At 43.1% G+C, this 19,703-nt stretch overlaps 1 protein-coding gene across 1 annotated transcript in view; it reads right to left on the bottom strand.

The window, feature by feature from the left end:
* Nucleotides 1-7,135: 7,135 nt before the first annotated feature.
* Nucleotides 7,136-19,703, bottom strand: part of KIF26A (kinesin family member 26A) — a 102,830-nt gene continuing 90,262 nt past the window's right edge. The window contains exons 8-16 of the mRNA XM_009881366.1: nt 19,487-19,670; nt 19,029-19,188; nt 17,149-17,311; nt 14,176-16,592; nt 13,208-14,139; nt 8,803-8,993; nt 8,326-8,346; nt 7,770-7,920; nt 7,136-7,311 (exon numbers count right to left, since the gene is read on the bottom strand). Of these exons, the coding sequence (XP_009879668.1) occupies nt 7,136-7,311; nt 7,770-7,920; nt 8,326-8,346; nt 8,803-8,993; nt 13,208-14,139; nt 14,176-16,592; nt 17,149-17,311; nt 19,029-19,188; nt 19,487-19,670 (4,395 nt within the window). The remainder of the gene's footprint in view (nt 7,312-7,769; nt 7,921-8,325; nt 8,347-8,802; nt 8,994-13,207; nt 14,140-14,175; nt 16,593-17,148; nt 17,312-19,028; nt 19,189-19,486; nt 19,671-19,703) is intronic.

The following is a 19,703-nucleotide window of genomic DNA, read 5'->3' as shown; positions in this document are numbered from 1 at the left end:
GTTATTACATTTTCCTCCTTCTGTTTCTCTTCCCAAAAGCTGAAAGGAATGCTTTGCTTTCCATCATTTCCTGTCATACAAGTAAATAACATGTCTCCACTTTGAGCAGTTTGAAAATGGGATCCCATCAGAGCCTGTCTGCAGTCTGTTTCAGCTGCCGTGACTGAAGGTTTTGCTCCATACTCAGCAAAGGAAATTGTGAGAGACATATTTTTAAGAACTGTTACAAGCTCAATTTGGAGGGAAACACAGTAGTCCACTTTGTCCTTCCCCCTCATACCCTATTTAGGCTCAAAAATTGTGTTTGTACAGCACTTAGCCCCATGAGACTGAAGCCTTCAGGTACAAATGTAACTCATTTAAATGGTAATGTACAACAAAATGAGTGGCACCCTTCAAAACAAGCGGCATTTGTAAGTATATCTGTGCCAGGTGCTGACAAATGGAGGGTCATTGTTACAGACGCAGGGAAAGGTCTCGGTGAGCCAATATTTAAAAGTCAGTTTTCCCAGTCAAAGACCAAACTCTAAAATGTCTGCTTCTTTCTCTGCTGCCTGTGCCCTGGAGCACTGCGCCTGCCTCCCAGAGAGCAGAGCATTAGGACTCCAAAGGTATTTCCCATACAAGGTCAGATCAATTAAAATGTGCTTTAAATACAGTCACGTGAGCTGTGTCAGGAGCTCCGCAGCCCTGATTAGGTCCCTGATACTCTGAAGGGCAGAATGTAAGGCAATCCGCTGACCTCGGCTAGGAGAGCCAGATAACGAGGAGGCACAAACCTGCTTTTTTGCTAACCTGGGACTGAAGGCTTTGCTCTTTCTGGCCATGTAATATCAGCGATGCCAGGAGTTAACTAATGACCTGGTTCTTCTCCTACTGAAATCAACAGCAAAGTTGCGAAAACAAGTCTTTCAAAAGTCAGGACAAGCTCTTTCAGACGTCCCAGGGAGACCAGGCAGCACTGGGTGCACTACTGCCTTCATTTGCCAGACCTGATAGGAAGCTCCCACAGAAATGTTTACATTAAAGAAATAAATGAAGCAAAACCTTTGCAGAATGAAGCTGTACTGGCTTATCCCAGGGCCTAGGCTGTCTGCTTGGAAGACAAATCAACTAAACAAAAGCTGTCTCAGAGGGACCTCCTTACCACCAAGATTTGAATAAGGTCCTAGTCTCTATAGAATATGTTGATATAAAAGTACAGCAAGTGAATTATGCTACTGAATAGGCCTTTATGCAGTGGAGAGAAGCCAGAAATGTTATTTGTTCTTCTGTAAGAGCATCTCTTTCCTGTCCATCCCCCAGAATATACCCAGGAATGACTGTTGCTAAATGCAACAGTCAGAAGGAAAAGACATATAAAAAAGGTAAAACCAGGCCACTGAGGAAGTGTGCATCACCCGGAGTCCCTGTGTGGGTTGCTCTGAAAGATTCCCCTCCTTTTGCCACCATGCTCCTGCTGTCCTGCCCTGTCCCCCGTCCCCACCCCCACCCCATCCCACCCCCCGTAGCTTGTGGGGAGAGTCTTAGGAAGGGAAACAACAAGAGAAGAAATGGGCTCCTATGTAAGCTGCTGTAAGGTTACTATCATGCCAAATGCACCCCCATCATCAGGCAGGTCCCCTGCAGGTCTGGTAATAAATCTCTCTAAACTTCTACACTGTCAAGAGTGATGTTGTATTCCACATAAACAGATTTCTGCAAGTCAAATTCTGCATGAAGCCATGAGATGCTCATACAGGAGCAGCCTGGGAGGCACTTTAGTGCTTTCTAAGTCGCACTTGTGATATCATTGCACATCGACAGAATCATTCTTTCCTTTCTCCCAAATACCACCGATAAGTAAAATCTTTTCAGCAGAATCTTCATCTGGTGAAAGTCAGCATAGCTCCACTGAGCCACTGCTAAAGCAATTTACACCATCTGAAGCCCTGGAGCAAAAAAAAAAATCCAAGTCAATGGGATATAAGCCAAAATTGGAGTGTTTTGCTGGATACAAACCAGATTTACTTGTTTGCTTAAACAGGTGCCTAAGTGCTCTAGTGAACTGGGGCCCAAATACAGCACCATTTTTTATTTGTGTCCGCTTCTGCCAGCTTGGACATCTGATACAGGGGTCATCTTATAGCTAACATTTTTGCCTTAAACCCTGCCTATAGCCACAATATAGAACAGCTGCCTGTGGAGTTATGTTCCACACATAACTTCAAAAATAAAATGCAAGTGACTGGAAAACGTGAGTTTATAACTAGAAACAGAATACATGAGTACCTTGAAATAGAAATAAATGAAACACTTTCTGCATGCTGAGAAAAGAACAAATAATCTCACATTTCTATTGCATTCTCTTTTAGTACTGATGTTTCACTACTGCAGTTAGAATTTCCTAGAAATGCCTTAGCGGGAACTGGTTAGATCAGAAGCACTGTAAAGGAAAAGGCTTTACACATACATTAAACGAGTTTTTGCCTACACACCATCTGATTTCTCGATAGGGAATCTATGTTTGTAATAATTGCATTTCCAAACACTTCTAGCAATGTAGTAATGTCCCTGTAGACGTGCACTGCTTAGTACATGGTTAGCAACAGCCCAGCTTACAGGAGTGGCTACTGACTCCTCCAACTCATCCAAACAACTTGTAAATTCTGACAAGTGAGTTGAAATCCCTCCTCCCAGGAGTAGGTTTCTATATTGGACTATGACCACTGGATGGGAAAAAGCAAAAGTAAGCTTGGAGGCTACGTCCAGAGTGCAAGGCTCTGCTTCCTTTCCTGAGCCCCTGGTCACCGGATAAGGATCCTGCTTTCTCACTTGATTTCTGTTCCAATCCATACTTCATGTCTTCCTGAAAGATCCCTGATCATGGGAGTGAGGCAGTGGGGACCTCTCCTCTCTCTGCCCCTCACACACAAGCAAGCTCACCTCTGGTCTCCTGCTTCATGAAACCTGGTGAGAGGTGGGGTTTGAGAAAGAGGGAAATTTATGTCCCACTTCCTGAAATTTAATCTTCAGGCTTTACTTACAGTCACCATTTCATTGGTTTAAAAAAAACCCCAGCAGCTGCCTATACATTTTTTCCTGTTGTGGGGAAATAAATGTGATGTGAGCTGCTTGGTGAAATGGGCCATCAAGGGACCTAGAAAGGGTTGCCCCAGCAAGGAGGAGGTGAGGGATTTCATGGAAAGGGCTGCAACCAGGGGAGAGAGAATTCTAGTGTGAATTAGCCCTGCCAAAACTAACTCGGGCAGTTCTCCAGCACCAGCAGGTTCCTAAGGTTTTATCTGATACCGTAACAAACTCAGCAAGATCACGTCTTTAAGTATGCAATTTAATGGCTATTTGAAATCATTAAATCTCAATAGAAAATTAATGAAATAAAGCATCCAGTTTAATTTTGCAATTATCATTTGTAACCTTATATAATTAAGCCTTTTGCAGAATAGGCTTGAATCATAAACCAAGCAAATATTTGTATAAATTTTACCTGGACAGAACTGCAAAAGTTACCAAAAAGAAAGGAATATTACAGGCTCTTAAGTCTTGAGATATGAAATATAATTTACTATCCACAACTACCAGTAAAGAACAGCATTTTCATAGGAAAAAGTCTGCTATTTCATCCATCAGTGCCTCACCTTATTTTGCATCTCAGGCTTGTTTTGTGTCACCAAGCCAGCGGCTAAATGTGTTTAATATGCATGCTATTGCCATGTTGACATGGAACTAAGCAGCCCCGAAATGTCTGTTTTACTACTTTGTGGCAAACGTAACCACAGTTAGAAATTAAGGAGAAAATATCAAGGCCCGATCAGCAAACACTATACAGCGGAATAGCTAAACAAATTGTCAGGTCTATAAAAAATTGGGATGGATGATTGGTGGCTTGATTTTTATTTCAGAGGATTATAATATTGCCAGAGTGGGGGAGAAACAATGAAGACCTCTGAGGATAGGATGAAGTGGCTGGCAAATAAAAGAAACAAAAACTCTTGTGTCCATTCAAGAGGGGGTTTCAGGCTACCTTGAAAAACCAGACTGAGAGCCCAGCCCTGCTGTGCCCAGGGCTGAGAGGCTTCCACGGGTCAACCCAGCTTGCCACAGCACCATTGAGGTGCACATCTCCAGAGGACAGCATAATGGCACCAGCGCAAAACCTAACACCACAGTGTGGAGCTCCCCATTAATATATTCTTTGGCCCTCTTGTTTGGAGGTTTTCCCCTCTGCTAAGAAATCCTCGTCCCTCAGCATGCTGCTGCCTTTTTTTTTTTTTTTTTTATTGTATTGATTTATCTGATACTTGCTCTGAAAAAAAACCACAATGTATTGAATGTATGTGTCCAGTTCTGGGCCCCCCAGTTCAAGAAGGACAGGGAAATGCTGGAGAGGGTCCAGCAAAGGGCTACGAAGATGATTAGGGGATTAGAACATCTCACTTATGAGGAAAGACTGAGGGACTTGAGTCTTTTTAGTCTGGAGAAAAGAAGACTGAGGGGGGATCTTATTAATGCTTATAAATACTTAAAGGGAGGGTGCCAGGGGGATGGGAACAGTCTTTTTTCAGTGATGCCCGGTGATAGGACAAGAGGTAACAGGCACAAACTTGAATATAGGAAATTCTATCTTAACATGAGGAGGAATTTCTTTACTTTGAGGGTGGAAGAGCACTGGCACAGGCTGCTCAGAGAGGTGGTGGAGTCTCCCACTCTGGAGACATTCAAAACCCACCTGGACGCTGTCCTGTGCAACCTGCTGTAGGTGACCCTGCTCTGGCAGGGGGGGTTGGACTAGATGATCTCCAGAGGTCCCTTCCAACCCTGACCATTCTGTTATTCTGTGCATCACTACGTGGTTTTGATTCCATCTTTGGAAGAACTGCGACTTTCTGCACACATACATAAAGTAAATATAGCAGGAATTTATAACAATAAATATATCTGGTATTCGAGGACATCAGCAAGGGGATCCTCTAGAAATTGTGGATGCCACATTCCCCCACACACAACCCAAGGCAGTGCCAAATGTCAGTAAGCAAATACAGTGCACCCTTTTCCAGGGCTAAATCACAGGAAGGTAGGTAAGAGCAGGGCATCCTTTGTAACCTATGCAAAGTCACAAAGATATTTAAGCATCAAACTCTTGCTCTCACTCTCCCACTTCTCCAGCTGCAGAATGGGGAGAAAAGCATTTTACCCGCCTTCTCAGCTTTTTGTGAGGGGAAGAGAACTTGGTGATTGGAAGCCATGCTGTCAGGGCTACATAGGGGAAAAAAAAGAGGGAGGGGAAAATTTCACACATTACAGGCTGTTCGGCCAAATAGCTGGAAAATACTTCAGATGGTGTCATTAGAAGCAGTAGCTTTACATTAAATCTGTCTGGAGTTACTCCAACCAGCATCAGTGGGAGACAAGGACCAGGCACAGCTACTGTCTGACCAGAGAGCAAACACAGCAGTGTCAGAGAGAAATGAATGTCGTTGTTTGCTATGATGCACCTACAGGGGCCCAGGGCTCGATTCCAGTTCCTCAAGTTTTCTTGTGTTTTTAGACCCATTTTTAATTGCTTTGTCTCATCAGGGAAAACAAGTATATGAGCCGCGGGTCTTTGTTCTGTATCTATGAGGTGCTAAGAGAATATAAGCATTATCATTGCTATTTATTTTACCCTTTGGTGTTTTGTCTCTTTCCTGATTGGTTTAGGATGACTAATGTCAAAACTCTGGTCCCAGTTATCTCTCTTGGGCAAAGAGATAATATATGACATTTAATACAGTGTACCACAGGCCATCCTCTCTCTTCCAAACATTAAAATCATGTACATAGCAAGAAGCAATCGTAACAATAGATGTATCTTTTATTCACAGATAAAAACTGAAGCAAGCTGTTATAATACATATTTTTACAAAGGATTTGAAAAAACCATAAAAAGGAAGATGATTAGAAAATATGATTCATTATGAAATGTGGCATTACATACACTATTAAACCTTTTCAAAAGTATTTGTTTGGCAACAATTTATCAATAGTTCCCACACTTAAGTGGCCTCCTTCAAAAAAGCACAAATCTCATGCAGCATGTATAAACTTGATCCTGAGGGTTTGCCTTCCTTAGAAAAACTGTAAAAAGATATACTATTTGTCTTAAAAGTTCAAAATGCAAATGCTATATTTATAGTCAAAACTATATAAAAATATGGACCTAACTTAACATTTACAAAAACTTTTTGTTCCTTTTTTTTGTTTGTTTTATGGTTTTGGTAATAAACATAATTCTCAATTCCTGCAGTCAGAGAGGAAAAAAAGAAAACCAAAACAAACCACAGTGCCCTTTGTAGACTTCCTCACATTAAGTTTACGACTCCAAAAAGACCAGGTCTGTGATAAGTGAGGTTAGTAACCAAGGAAGTAGGTAAGCAGTTAATATATATCTATATATGTATATATAAAATGGAAAACAAACATTTATTTTGATCTGAAAAAGTAACAATACAAAACCTGAAGGTAAAACAATCATTGCAAAATGCCATAATACACCTTTTCAATAGATAAATGTTCATAAAAATATCTTGAACCCTAACCAAAAAAACAATTATAATACAATTTTAATTCTGCTACATAAAACAGCTTTTCTATGAAACAAGAAGGCAAGTTCAGGTATGAAAACATAATTTACTTATTGCTTTTGCTACAACGTTGTTTGTTTTTTTACATATAGTCATAAATACACTATACAGTATAAAATATTTCGTAGGAATACATTTTGTGGTCTGCTTAGGTTTGCTGGCTTTAATTCTAGCACCGAATACAAAAATGAAAATGAAATTAACTTTAAAGGCACTTCCATTGTATGTTTGTTTGTTAATTAACATCTTGGTTTGTACTACATTTCTTCGCTTCCCTCTGGTAGAAGCAATACTTGAGATCCTACTTTTATCTTTGTACAGTTCAAGTCACGTTGAGGCACCAAATGATTTATGAACATTCCCATCCCTCAGCCGTTTCTTTCTGTTACAACATTCATTGTTGCTTTTTCGTCTTCACCTTTCCTCCTTCACTTCCCAGCTACTTAATCCCTTTACTTCTTCATGTCGTACAATCCAGCTTCACTTCCCTCAGTCCCTTGAAAAACCTCTCTTCAAACCTCCACTTCCCTTACTCCATCTTGTGCATCTGTTATTCCAATATCAAAACACGTCACTATCATGATATGCGACTTGCACAGATTAACACACTGCTCCAGTTCCTCTGTCACTTGTTCCAGTGCCTCCAGGTACTCCTGCGACTCCTTATCGAGATCAGGATCCACTTCAACTGTCAGACAAAAAATCAGTATGTAAGAGAAACAGCTCATAGCAAAACATTATTCTATCACAAGGGAGCTGATAATGTAGAGCATAATTTCATTTCTCTTGAAAGAAGAATTTTTTTTCACTTTGTTCAGCACATGCAAAACATTTTTTCCTTCTTTGGAAAAAAAAGAATAATAAAAGGTTATACAAGTATTTAATATTAAGAAGCATCATAGTTTGTCTTTACATTGTTTAGACATTCTCTTCTGGTTGGTTTGGAGAGGGTTTCTTTGTTCATTTCCAGTACTACTCGGCACTGAACAAATCCCCTATCACAGAAATACAAATGGACCCACAGAGTATTTTAGGGCTCAAGTCAGCAAAATCTCTTAGCAAGTGCTTAACTTTTTCAGTGGGACTGCTCACATGCTGAAAACTTGTTACATGCTGACCATACTGCTGGTTTTCCAAAATACTTACAGTCTTCTTTCCATTTATTTGGATCCATCATCAACCTGCACTTTGTCTCTTCCAACTCTTCCTTCAAAAATTCATGCTTTGCCTTTACTTCTCTGATTCGCTGCTGGCGCCTTTCTAGTATCTTCAGCTTGGTATGGAAATACATCAGACCCTTTTAAGACACAGAAAGACCATTTCATGAATTTGCCTGCTATGAGCTGACCTCCAACAGTTTGACACAAATTGCTCCCAGCTCATTACTCGTAAGAGTTAGCAAGTGAGTTGTTTTGTTTGGTTGTGGGGTTGGTGGGGATTTTTGTTGTTGTTGGGTTTTTTTATTTATTTGAAGTTTACATTAATGGATTCTAATCTAGAGGAACAGCATGCTAGCTCACTCAAGCATTTGTTGCACTTGTCTGAATTAGCAAACATCTCTAGTACATTCTGAAATTATTACTTTTTGTAGAGGATTTTTTTTTCCCAGCAGTGCAAATGATAAACACAGCCTACTGATAATGTAAGAGTTATATTTAATCCTGAAATATATGAATTCTTACATTCTTAAAAGCATTCCTACCTTCTCAACATCCTGGAAAGGCTATTATGAAAGAAATGGGAAAAAGGCATCAGAAGAATATAGAACTCCGGTCTCCAAAATAGAATTAGCTGAAGTGTTTTCCAATTACAAGTAAATTAAACTCAGAGTATCCCTGATTTAATAGAATCCTGTCATTTACATAAAGAGTTAATGACCCTATAGTTGAGGGATGCTGTAATGTTTCATCAGCTGGTCTAAGATTATAAAGTCTTCTCATAATGTATTCATTGGTAACTTCCATTTACACCATCAGTCATGTTAGACACAATTAATTTTAGACAGTAATCATTTTCATTTTCTGTGTTAAGGGTACCCCAACATATGAATTGTAAAATTAATAATTATAGTGCTTTAATTGCAATCAATTTCCTGAACACCATTCCGGCATTCAAGCAAGGATTCTGCCTGTATACTGTAATTTAAGTTGTCTACAGTTGTTGTAAAATATGTGCTGACCTCAGTTTCCTCTTGTCTGTGTCGCTGTAATCGTTCCACATCATCAATCTCATAAACTTTAATTTCAAATGGCTCTTTTAAAGTGCCTGGCAAAGGTGGTAGATCAACCCATTGGCCAGTAACGCTGGGTTTTCTTCCTAGGGAGGCAGCATCTGGCAACGGAGCAGGAATCAGTCTGCGACGCTGGAGACCTAAAATACAAAAGACGAGCATTCCTCAGACTCTAAGAGACTAACAGTCTGCAGAATGTACTGCAGTAAATTAAAGAAAGATCTAGGTTCTCAGGATACTTAGGAAGAAGTGCTTTTCTTGATCTTTTCCTTTTAGTAAAATACCCTCAGGCTGCTAATTGAGTTACTGCCTTGACAAAGTATGTTCCACTTGGTTCATGGACAGGAGTAAAAGCCGTTCCTCTCCCAAAGCAAATGTCTGAGCATCAGTTCTTTATTCTCTCTTTGTAAAAATAGTTTGCCTGGATTATTTTTCCTTTGGTGGGCTACAATGGTATTCATTACCTTGCAATGACAATGAGATAGTGAGTAATTTCAACCCAATACTGATAGTAGCAGATGAGTCTGGAATCTCCTGCTCCTCCAGTTAAAGCCAAGCAAGGCTATATAAGATCCCTCTCACTGTATTACCTCTTTGCAAAGAGGTTCCCTCCAGAACTACTACCAGTGCTTCAAGGTGTGTATTGGGTTTGCATGGTAAGGTTTTGGTGGCAGGGGCTCTACGGGGGTGGCTTCTGTGACAAGTTGCTAGAAGCTTCCCCTATGTCTGATAGAGCCAATTCCAGCCAGCTCCAAGATGGACCCACCACTGGCCAAGGCCGAGCCCATCAGTGACGGCGACAGAGCCTCTGGGATAACATATTCAAGAAGGCGGAAAAAAAAACAGCTGGGCAATTGCAGCCAGAGAGGAGTTGAGAATACGTGAGAGGAACAACTGTGCAGACACCAAGGTCAGTGAAGAAGGGGGAGGAGGTGCTCCAGGCACCAGAGCAGAGGTTCCCCTGCAGCCCATGGTGAAGACCATGGCCAGGCAGGCTGTCCCCCTGCAGCCCATGGAGGGTAATGGTGGACCAGATATCTACCTGCAGCCCATGCAGGACCCTGTGCCAGAGGTGGTGGATGCCTGAAGGAGGCTGTAACCCTGTGGAGAGCCCGCACTGGAGCAGGCTCCCAGCAGGACCTGTGGTCTTGTGGAGAGAGGAGCCCACACTGGAGCAGGTTTGCTGGCAGGACTTGTGACCCCATGGGGAACCCAAGCTGGAACAGTCTGTTCCTGAACAACCACACCCCACAGAAAGGACCCATGCCAGAGCAGTTTGTGAAGAACTGCATACCAGGGGAAGGAGGCAGGTTGGAGAAGTTTGTGCAGAACTGTCTCCCATGGGAGGGACCCCACGCTGGAGCAGGGGAAGAGTGTAAGGAGTCCTGCCCCTGAGGAGCAAGGAGCAGCAGGAACAACATGTTATGAACTAACCACAACCTCCATCACCTGTCCCCCTGCACCACTGCAGGGGAAGAGAGAGAGAAATTGGGAGTGAAGTTGAGCCTTGCAAGAAAGGAGGGGTGAGGGGAAGGTGTCTTAAGTTTTAGTTTTTATTGCTCATTACCCTACTCTGATTTGAAAATAAATTAAACTAGTTTCCCACAAGTTGAGTCTGTTTTGCCCATGATAGTAATTGCTGAGTGATCTCTCGCTGTCCTTATCTTGACGCACAAGCCTTCCATTATACTTTCTCTCTCCTGTCCAGCTGAGTAGGGAGAGCAATAGAGCGGCTTCAGTGGGCGCTTGGCATCCAGCCGGGGTTAGCACACCACAAGGTGCTAAATACTAGCAGTCTTCCATGACTTTGTGGGATTAGGAGGCGTTCAGAAGGCAGCAACCAACCAAACTGTAACTTGAGCCACCTCTGATGTCAAGGCTTATCACCACCCATTTGCACCAGCACTCAGAAGCTCAGAGCATGACAAAATTCACCAACTCCTCAAAAGGAGGGCTCCCAGATTTACAAACAGAGCATACTGCCACCTTGATGCATATGCTAGGGCTCAAGTTTCATGAAGCAGAGACTGACTTATGTCCTTCAAAAATGCTGGTACTTTTGTATACAAGAATTGGCACTTTGGTGTGCAGTCCCTCTTAATTCTCTAAAAGGCTGACCTTTACACTCCATGTGTCAAGGATGAGTACATCTACACAGCTAGTCAGGCAATGTTAACAAGGCTGCAGTCCAATCCCTAGATAAATAGGAGGGCTGAAGGCCACCAGAAATAAGCTGAAATGTCACATGGTAGCAGTAAGTATGAGCAGCTTTTGGGAGACTGGTGACGATAAATTTAGTGCCTAATTTCCTCCTGTTAATGAAAAACAACTCAGAGGTAAGGAGCCTTATTTCTTCTGGTCATCTTACAAAAGGAAGAACATCAAAGAGACAAGACAGTGCTGCTCAGAGGACAGTGCTGCCAAAATACCTACTGGGCTGAGACCTCTACAGGGCAGTTAAGTGCAAGTTAAGGCTGTCAAGTAAGCCCCGTCACAAACTTCAACATGAAATGGAGACAAAATCCCAGCAGGTATCCCCAAAGCAATACACCTCCACAGATACCTGAAGAGTTACCTGTTTTACATATTCTTAAGAAAAACATCCCTAATTCTTAATTGCATCCTTGCTATTTTCTAAGTAACAGGAACAATCACAATGGGAATGTTTTGGAAAAGGGAAGACTTGATTCTACTTCTACAACACCTGTTAATCATTCTCACAACCCCAGTTCATTTAGCCTGAATACCCACTATAGTCCTACCTGCTGAAATCACCTGCTGTAACTCTGATCTGTACCCACTTTGGTGACAGCAGGATCCCTCTGAAGAGCACACCGAACAGATGCAATCAAACACATAGACTAAGCAGACAAACTTCATATCCTTCTACTCCACCAGCCAGGGTCAACGTCATTTCTCCAAGGATGAAGTTAAAGGATAAAGGGACAAGGTTTCCAGTGACATATATGACAATAGGATCTGTCCTTAAATCCAGAGACTGTATGACTCCAACACAGTTTGGAGCGACATAAGGTACTCCAAGAGTCTCTAACACTTTGCAAAGATTACAATATATTTTAGGCCAATAATGAGTCTGCACCAAACATTTCTTATAAGAAATATTTCATGAACTTCCTAGGAAACCTCATTTCATGTATAAAACACATAATTTTCTCAAAGTCTACAGCACTCAAAAAAAGTAATACATAATTTACTGATATAGAGCAATTTCAAATGGAAAAATAAATAGTTCCTCATTTTTAAAGACCTTATAAGCATTTCCTGGGGCAAAAACAAATACAAATCCGTCAGTGGGTAATGCTTTCTCAATATGTGTGCAACTTATACAGCTGTTAATATTGATTTGTAGGAAAGGTTTAAGAGGTTGATATGCTATGGAAAGAGAAATGCAGCAAATGTTGCACTAAGTTCCGAAATGAGTTATCACCTGCTAAAGCAACTCAGTTGCTTTGACCAGAAAGCACCGACATCCACATCAGTTTAACTCATTTGGTTTTACTGCCACTCCCCCCGTCAGTTTCCTATTGCTTATAGTATCCACATGTACACTCTAAAATTTCTTTATAAAAACACTATTACAGCGCAATACAATATTTTTGCAATTAGCTGGTAGCATTAATGTAAGAGTTGCCGCATCTTGCATACACATCTCCCTACTGCTCTGCCCCTAAGCCCTACCTTTGGGTAATCTAACACACATTCAGCAACCCTCATTAATTCACAAACACCCTTCTTCCCTCCAGGTCTATTCTCTTGTTTCCAAACTACAGTCCCAGCCCATCTCACCAAAATGCCCCCAGAGACGCCTGGCAGCAGAGCTCCTCCTCTCCTCACCGCCCTTCTCTCACCCAACTTCCCTGACACCCACTTGATCTGCACAAAAACTCATCAGCGCCCACCCAAGCACCCTCAGTCACCCCAACCCACCCACAACACCCTCCTATTTTTTTGGGCCGCCCTGCTGCCGCACTCGCTGCCGACCCTGCTGAGGGAGAAAGGAACGTCCTCCCCTCTCTGCCAGCAGCCATCTGCTGCCTCCTCCCTCGCAGGGAGGCTGCTGGAGCCCCGGGGCGTCCGGAGCCTCTCCTGCCCTCTCCTCCACAGCACCTGTGTCACACCTGCAGCTTTGAAGTGAAATAAATGACAGGTAGCTGCTGTCACAGCTAGACGCGTGCACACGCAAGCGCATGCAGGCAGTCTGCCTCCCCGCTTTGAGTTCCCCTCCATACCTCCTCTCCCCCTCTGTCAGGGAAGCCATGACAATCCCCCCCAATCCCCAGGGATGCAGTGAAGCACCAGTGGACACCTGGCCACCTTCCCCTTCATTTCTTACCTGTCGATCGTTTCTTGGGGGACTTGAGGCTCCTCATCCGGCCCGGTGATGACATCCCGCTTTCACTCATGGAGTCATGCGCCGAGGAGGCGCTGCCGGTGGCCTCGCTGTCCCGAATCATGCTCTCATAGCCGCTGCTGCCCCCGCTGTGGTAGAACAGAGCCGTCCTCCCCATGGCCGGCGGCAGCTCCCCACTTAGGACACTGCTGTTGTCACTGCCGTGCCCGCTGCTGTACCGCTGAGGCCGCCGGGGCGCCGTTATCTTGCTGTATGGAGAAGGCAGCACCGGCATTTGAGACTTCTCGTCACTGAGGTTGATGCCGCTGTCGTTGCCACTGTCAGAGTCAGTGGAGCCTCGGAAGTGGCCCACCTTGGCAGAGCCGCCCGACACCAGCTCGTTGACGCGGCTGTTGGCCGCCCTCATGGCCTGCTTGGTCCCCATGATGGTCCCTCGGCCGGGTTTGCCACTGACGGGCTGCACGGAGCGGGGGGCTGCCTTCCCGCCAGGGGCCATGCCAGAGCCCTTCCCTGCGGGCTGCGCCAGGGACTTCACAGAGGAACTGAGAGACTTCGAACCACTGGCAGAGAGGCCCCGGTTTTTATTCCCATTCGCTTGCACCTTCTGATTAGCTGTGGGTTTTGCCTGGCTGTTTTTGCCAGGTGCGGCGGCGGTGAAGGGCGGTGGTAAACCCACACCGGAGGCAACAGGGGGGACACCCAGCCTGGGGACGGAGCGCCCTGCCCGGCTGTTGCTGGTGCTCCCATTCTCCCTCGCCATGCTTGCTTTGGATCCGACTGACGTCAGGCTGTCACACCTCTCCAGGGACATGTGGCTCCCGTAACGGTGCACGGCTTCGCTCTTCGATGCCTTCGCCTTTAAGCTGGATGTCATCTTGGGCAACGAGTGGTCGCCCTTCAGGTTCATTTTGCTGCTGGCACATTCGCTGAAGTAAGACCCAGCTTTAAACCTCAAATCCGCTTCGTCTTCAGCCTTTGGCGTGGCAGCTCTGGTGAAGTCCAGGCTGGAGGCTTTTCCCCCACCACTACCCAGACCAACGGGTTTCTGTTCCAGGCTCGATTTGCGTACAGGAGGTGTTGGAGGTGTTGGCCCACCTGGCCTGGGCAACATGGTCGACTTCTGTGGTGCGCTCTTCTTTCCCAGTGATGATTTCAAGCTGCCAGTGGCCAAGGAAGCATCCATATTCCCTCGGGACACAGACTCTGACAAAGTACTGTTAGCGTGTGACACTGGCATCACTCCCAGCGTGGTGGCTCCTCTCTTCAGCTGTGGCATCTTCATCGGAATTTCTGACTTCTTTGTAGCTCCGCTAGAGGATCTGCAGGCCATCTCACAACCATCCACAACCCTCTGCGAACAGGCAAGCATAGTCTGCGACTTGGTTGGCCTGGGTGCTGCACCAAAATACTGGGCAGCTTTTCCTGGCTGCTTCTCAGTACCAAATGCATGAGATTTTGGAGACAGCAGTGAGTCTGCAGGTTTTGCTTCCAACTGATAATCAGTGCGCAACAGCCAGGGATCTTCAAATATACCATGTGGATTCTGCAGCTCTTTATAGCTGAGGACATTATTATTGTGGATTGGAGACGAGGTAGTTTTTGTTTTCCTAGGAAGACTAGAATGTATTGTTTCTATCACAGGTGTATCGCGAGAATTACTAAATTTTATTTTTACGGGCTGATCAGTGACACAAAAAGCACTTTTTATCTGAGATGCTTTGGTAGTTTCAGAGGTTTGAGGGCTTTTGCTGATGCCCGAGGAGAGCTTGCTGGAGGTCAAGCTCTCACTCTCCAGTTCAGAGAAGCAAAATCCACTGTCGTTCAGAGCGCTCTTTAGGGGGACGGACAAATGGGATGAATCCAAGTTGAAGGGTTCCTCGGACTTATTACAGCTGTAAGATGACTGTGCGACAAAACTGTCACTAGACTGGGCTCCATCACTTTCGATTGTACAGATGCTGACTTCACTAAGCCACGAACTGATGGAGGAACGTCTGCTGCTGGTAAAGGGATCCTTAGCAAAGGGCACAACAATATCAATATTTACACCAGTAGAAGTCTCCTGTGAGGTATAAGCATCAAACTCATCATTTATACTGCTGATAATACTGACCGGCCTCGAACCCGATGCAAGAGCCTGAAGGGAGCAGTCGCTGTTAAAGCTAATGATACTGGAAGGTCTTCCATTATCCATAATCCCACTAATGGACAGTTCTTCCACCACAGTGAAAACAAGTTCATCCTCTCCATTCAGCTCAACAGGCTGCTGCAAAGTCACCGTGGTAGTTAGTATATCCCGATCAAAACATTTCCCTCTGAATGCTGACCTGAAGCTGTGTACCTCTATCGCACCTGACTGATTCTGGGCATTGCTACCAAGCAGGAACGTGCTTCCTACAGGGTTTTGCTCAGGTTTGTTTCCCATCTGCTTGCTCATTCCCACAGGAGGAGTCCGAACTGCATTGCCATTGTCCAGCTCCAAATTCTCAGCTTTGGAGCTCGGTATGTGCTCTTTCTGCTGTGGAGGTGGAGGTGCTGGGCTTGGCAAGGGTCTCTTCATGTACAAGGACTTTTCCTTAATGACACATTCAGCTGTAGCCTTATTCTGCTCCGGATTCCTTGAAGGGCTATACCTTAAGGACTGCATGGAATCGGTGATTGTCTCTCTCTCTCCCTCCAGTATCGAGTCTGTTATTTTGTTGTCAGCTCTGCTCTGTGGCTTGGAAAGCTCTGGTTTCAAGTGAGGTGTGCTCTTTTCATGACAATTGCCATTGCCACCCCTTGGTGCAACAGCCTGGAAAGGAAGGTTATGTCCTTTTTTCGGAGATGCAGTTTCTTGTGGAACTGGTTTCTTAAATCCTCCAGAAGGAGAAGATATTTTTTCCTTTGTAAGTTTAGACTGTGCGTTTTCTGTACCTCCAGGGACTGGACTACAATTGGACACAACAGAGATTTCTCCACAAGCAAATTTGATGGGTTCCTCACTTCCATCAATGCATTCTAACCTTTCTTGCAGTTCAGCAAAAGTGTTGCATTTAAAATGGTCCTTGTCAGAACTCCTACCAGTAGCAGAATTGTCTTTACTTCTCTTCTTGTTTAGGGATGGGATTATGGGAACAAACTCCGGAGGACCTTCATTATCTGTCAATTCCCTGTCAGACAAAGCTGCGCCATTGGGACCAACATAGATGACAGTATCACAAGACTGTTCACTGCTGGAGGAATAATCAGGATCACTAGATATACTCAGGACAGGAAGGTCAGGGTCAAGGGCAACAGTTCGTGGGTGGAATGGTCGCAAATGGGGCGGTCGTCGGACATGTCCTTCTTCACATGAACTCTCACCTCCGGACGAGCTGGATGCATACTGCAAATGATCAATAAGGGGAAAGTTATTAATATTGATTGATGTATAAGTATATACATGTACATATAATTGATTAAAAGGTCAGGTTTGTATATACTCTGTGCTTTGTGTACACTATCACAACTACATCTAGCGGAAAAATGTTAGACTGAATTAAAATAACAAGGTCATGCTACATAGACTTCACTGTATTAGGAGTAATTGAACAATCACACATTTTCAGATAATTTCCATTAAATATTATGCATTGTCTTTCTCCTCAACAGTTTTCTTTTCCTTTCTTATTGGTTTTTAATTAATACAAATAGAAGCTTTTGAGATAGTTCCACACATAAGCAAAGAAAGAATACGTGTTTGGAACAAAAAGAAGGGAATTTCAGGATTAAGGACTGGGGGTGGGATGATGGCTCAGTGCCAAGTCATTTGTCAGTTCCTCTCCTGAGCTTTTATGCATTTTGTATTACTTCTTACCGCCAAGAAATCCCATGTTCCCCCATCAAGAGGTTAGGAAAACTAATTTTCAAATGAATTAATTTCTGCTTGTTTGTGAACCAACCTTGGATTTCTTCTTTCTCATTCGATGAATTCGCGATGCAAGCTGAATGGTGGTGAGAGTTTCTGCATAATTGGCTGGGGAGTCAGAAATATGCGCAATCATAGTAGTTCTGCAGTTGATGTTCCCAAGTGATTCTCTCAACAACATTGTCAACTTGTTGTCCCTGTGTAACAAATGAGAACACTAGGATGGTTTAAAGAAATCACAATCTTTTTTTGCAGATTTTTACACCACAAGCTGTGCTTTCACTCTCATAGGATATATGCATGTATGGTACATGTAGATAAGAAATATGCTCCTATTATTTGACCACACTTAAAATGATTCTAAATGCAAACACACAAAGATACCAATATTTTAACTATTTATCTGCCTGTGTATTTGCAGTAGGATAAGTCATTTTATTTGTTACTTAGACAATTGGAAAACAATTGATTGATAAGCAGTTTAGTTATCTCAGGTTTAGCTCATATTACCTAAAAAGCTCATGCGTGCTGTATTTTTAGCCAAGCAGATTTAGTACCTGAATAGCTAAGCTCTTTGAGCTCTATGCAAACAATTTTGATGGTAAGAAAAAAATAAGTCAACAGAAATGGTAAGAAATCTCTAAACAAATATAACAATGTTAGATATCAGCAATATATCATCAGTACCACCCCAGCTAATCTAGTTTCTGTTCTGCCTGCTGTGCTCTGCTCTAACATAGCAAATGGGAAGCAGAATTTCTCTCTGAAGGCTTTCCTGGTGATGCAAGTCCTCCGCCATGGACATGGACAGCAAAGCTAACAAGACAGGTGACATTTTGTCCTCCACTGGTCTCCAAGACATCTTCCCAGGGCTCCCTGAATGCTGCTTCCTATCACCCCCCTGAACTGGACCAACATGTGGGAACTACCATCATGTCTGCTCACTAAACCACGGTGGTGACAAAGTTCAGGATCTGCCCTTCCCTATTCTAACCCATCCATCCTCTACTCCATCCACAAACCTAGCAACTAGCCTGAGGAAATTATCTTTCTGCCTAATACAGAAAGAACACCTGTTTGAGATGCAGCACTAGATAAATATGTGAAATGACATGATTGATAACAACAGCACAAAGTTATAACGCGTGAAGACAAGCAGCAATTTAATTGAAGGACTGAAGGCCAAGTTCTGGTAAGGGTGTTTACAATGTGGCCGCTGTCTTTAAGCGGGGCTCCCCACAGGTGCGTTTGACATAATATTATTGTCAAGTACACTCCACAAAGGAACACACCTAAAGGTTCACTTCTGCTAAACAAATGTGCAACATGGTGGTTGTTTTTATTTTTTTTTAATTGAAAAGATGTATCATTCAAAAAGGCATACAGAAATAATAACCTTTTATGACCACTTGACAAACTCGCTAGTATTTTCTGAAATTTCAATACAATTTTTAAAGTTGGAAAGAGGAGAAAAAAATCCTATGAAATTTTGATGAAGTTGTTCACTAATGTCCAGGTGGGTGAGATCGGTCTAAATTCCAAAGCCAGGAAACAAAGAGAAGGAAAGAAAACATTTTGGCCATTTCCCCCTCCTTTTTTCAACAATCAAACCCTCCCCAACATTTCACGGAACTTAAGTATATACCAATATGCATATAATTTTTGGCCATGTAGTTAAGAATTTCATGCTACTGTGTGACATTTTAAAAGTTGTGTTTATGTATATATGTATATAGACAGGTAGATTAATAGATATATGTACCTGTAATATAGAAGTGACCTTAAAACAAGACAGACCCCAAGACAGAACTTCCTTTAACTTCATCTTAGGTAAAGAGTAAATTGTTGATGCAATTCATTGCTAAGGTAACACCAGCCACAAATTTAAGATAATGCAGATAATAATTTACTTACTTATATGGCACATGCTTAGCACCATTAATTAAGGCCAAAATTACATTGCCCAGGGCAGAGAGAGACAGACACAGAGAGCCTCCTCCATCTCGGCTCTTGCTCAGCACTTTTTCACAACTCCCCAGATCAATGAGATGCAAACGGCTGCGTCCTCCAGACACTAAAACAAAAAGGGGCAAAACAGTTGTACATCACGTTCTTGCATGGACTCAAGCCAAACTTGGCATTCAAAATGTATTCAAATGAGGAAAATAATGAATACAGCATGGGATAATGACCAAATTAAATATTAATAGTAAGGAAACCAGATATTAGCCACAGCTACCAAAGTTAAAGGTAACTCGACTGGCTGGAGGGTTCACTTCATTTATTCTTTTTAAGTTTATTGCAAATTATTGTTTAAACTAACCCAAAACCACTTCATTTAAAAATAAACAATACGGTAAGAAGATTCATACTTCCTCCTTTGCCACTCTTCTCCATGCGATACTGGTATATGTGAAGAGTAAAGAGCATATGTGAATTCCTCCTATCTTCTTCCTCGCATTCAGGTTTGCTGGTACTTCTGGCAGCAATTGCAGCATCAAGGAAAAACGCAGCTTTCTCTGCTGTTGGGGCCCTCAGCTCACTTTGGTTTTGAAGCTTGAATATAAACAAGAAAATGACTAATTAGCA

This window comes from Charadrius vociferus, unplaced genomic scaffold (assembly GCF_000708025.1).
Source record: "Charadrius vociferus isolate BGI_N301 unplaced genomic scaffold, ASM70802v2 scaffold763, whole genome shotgun sequence".
Taxonomy (NCBI): domain Eukaryota; kingdom Metazoa; phylum Chordata; class Aves; order Charadriiformes; family Charadriidae; genus Charadrius; species Charadrius vociferus.
Note: the sequence above shows the minus strand (reverse complement) of the source record. Positions and strands in the feature narration are given on the sequence as shown.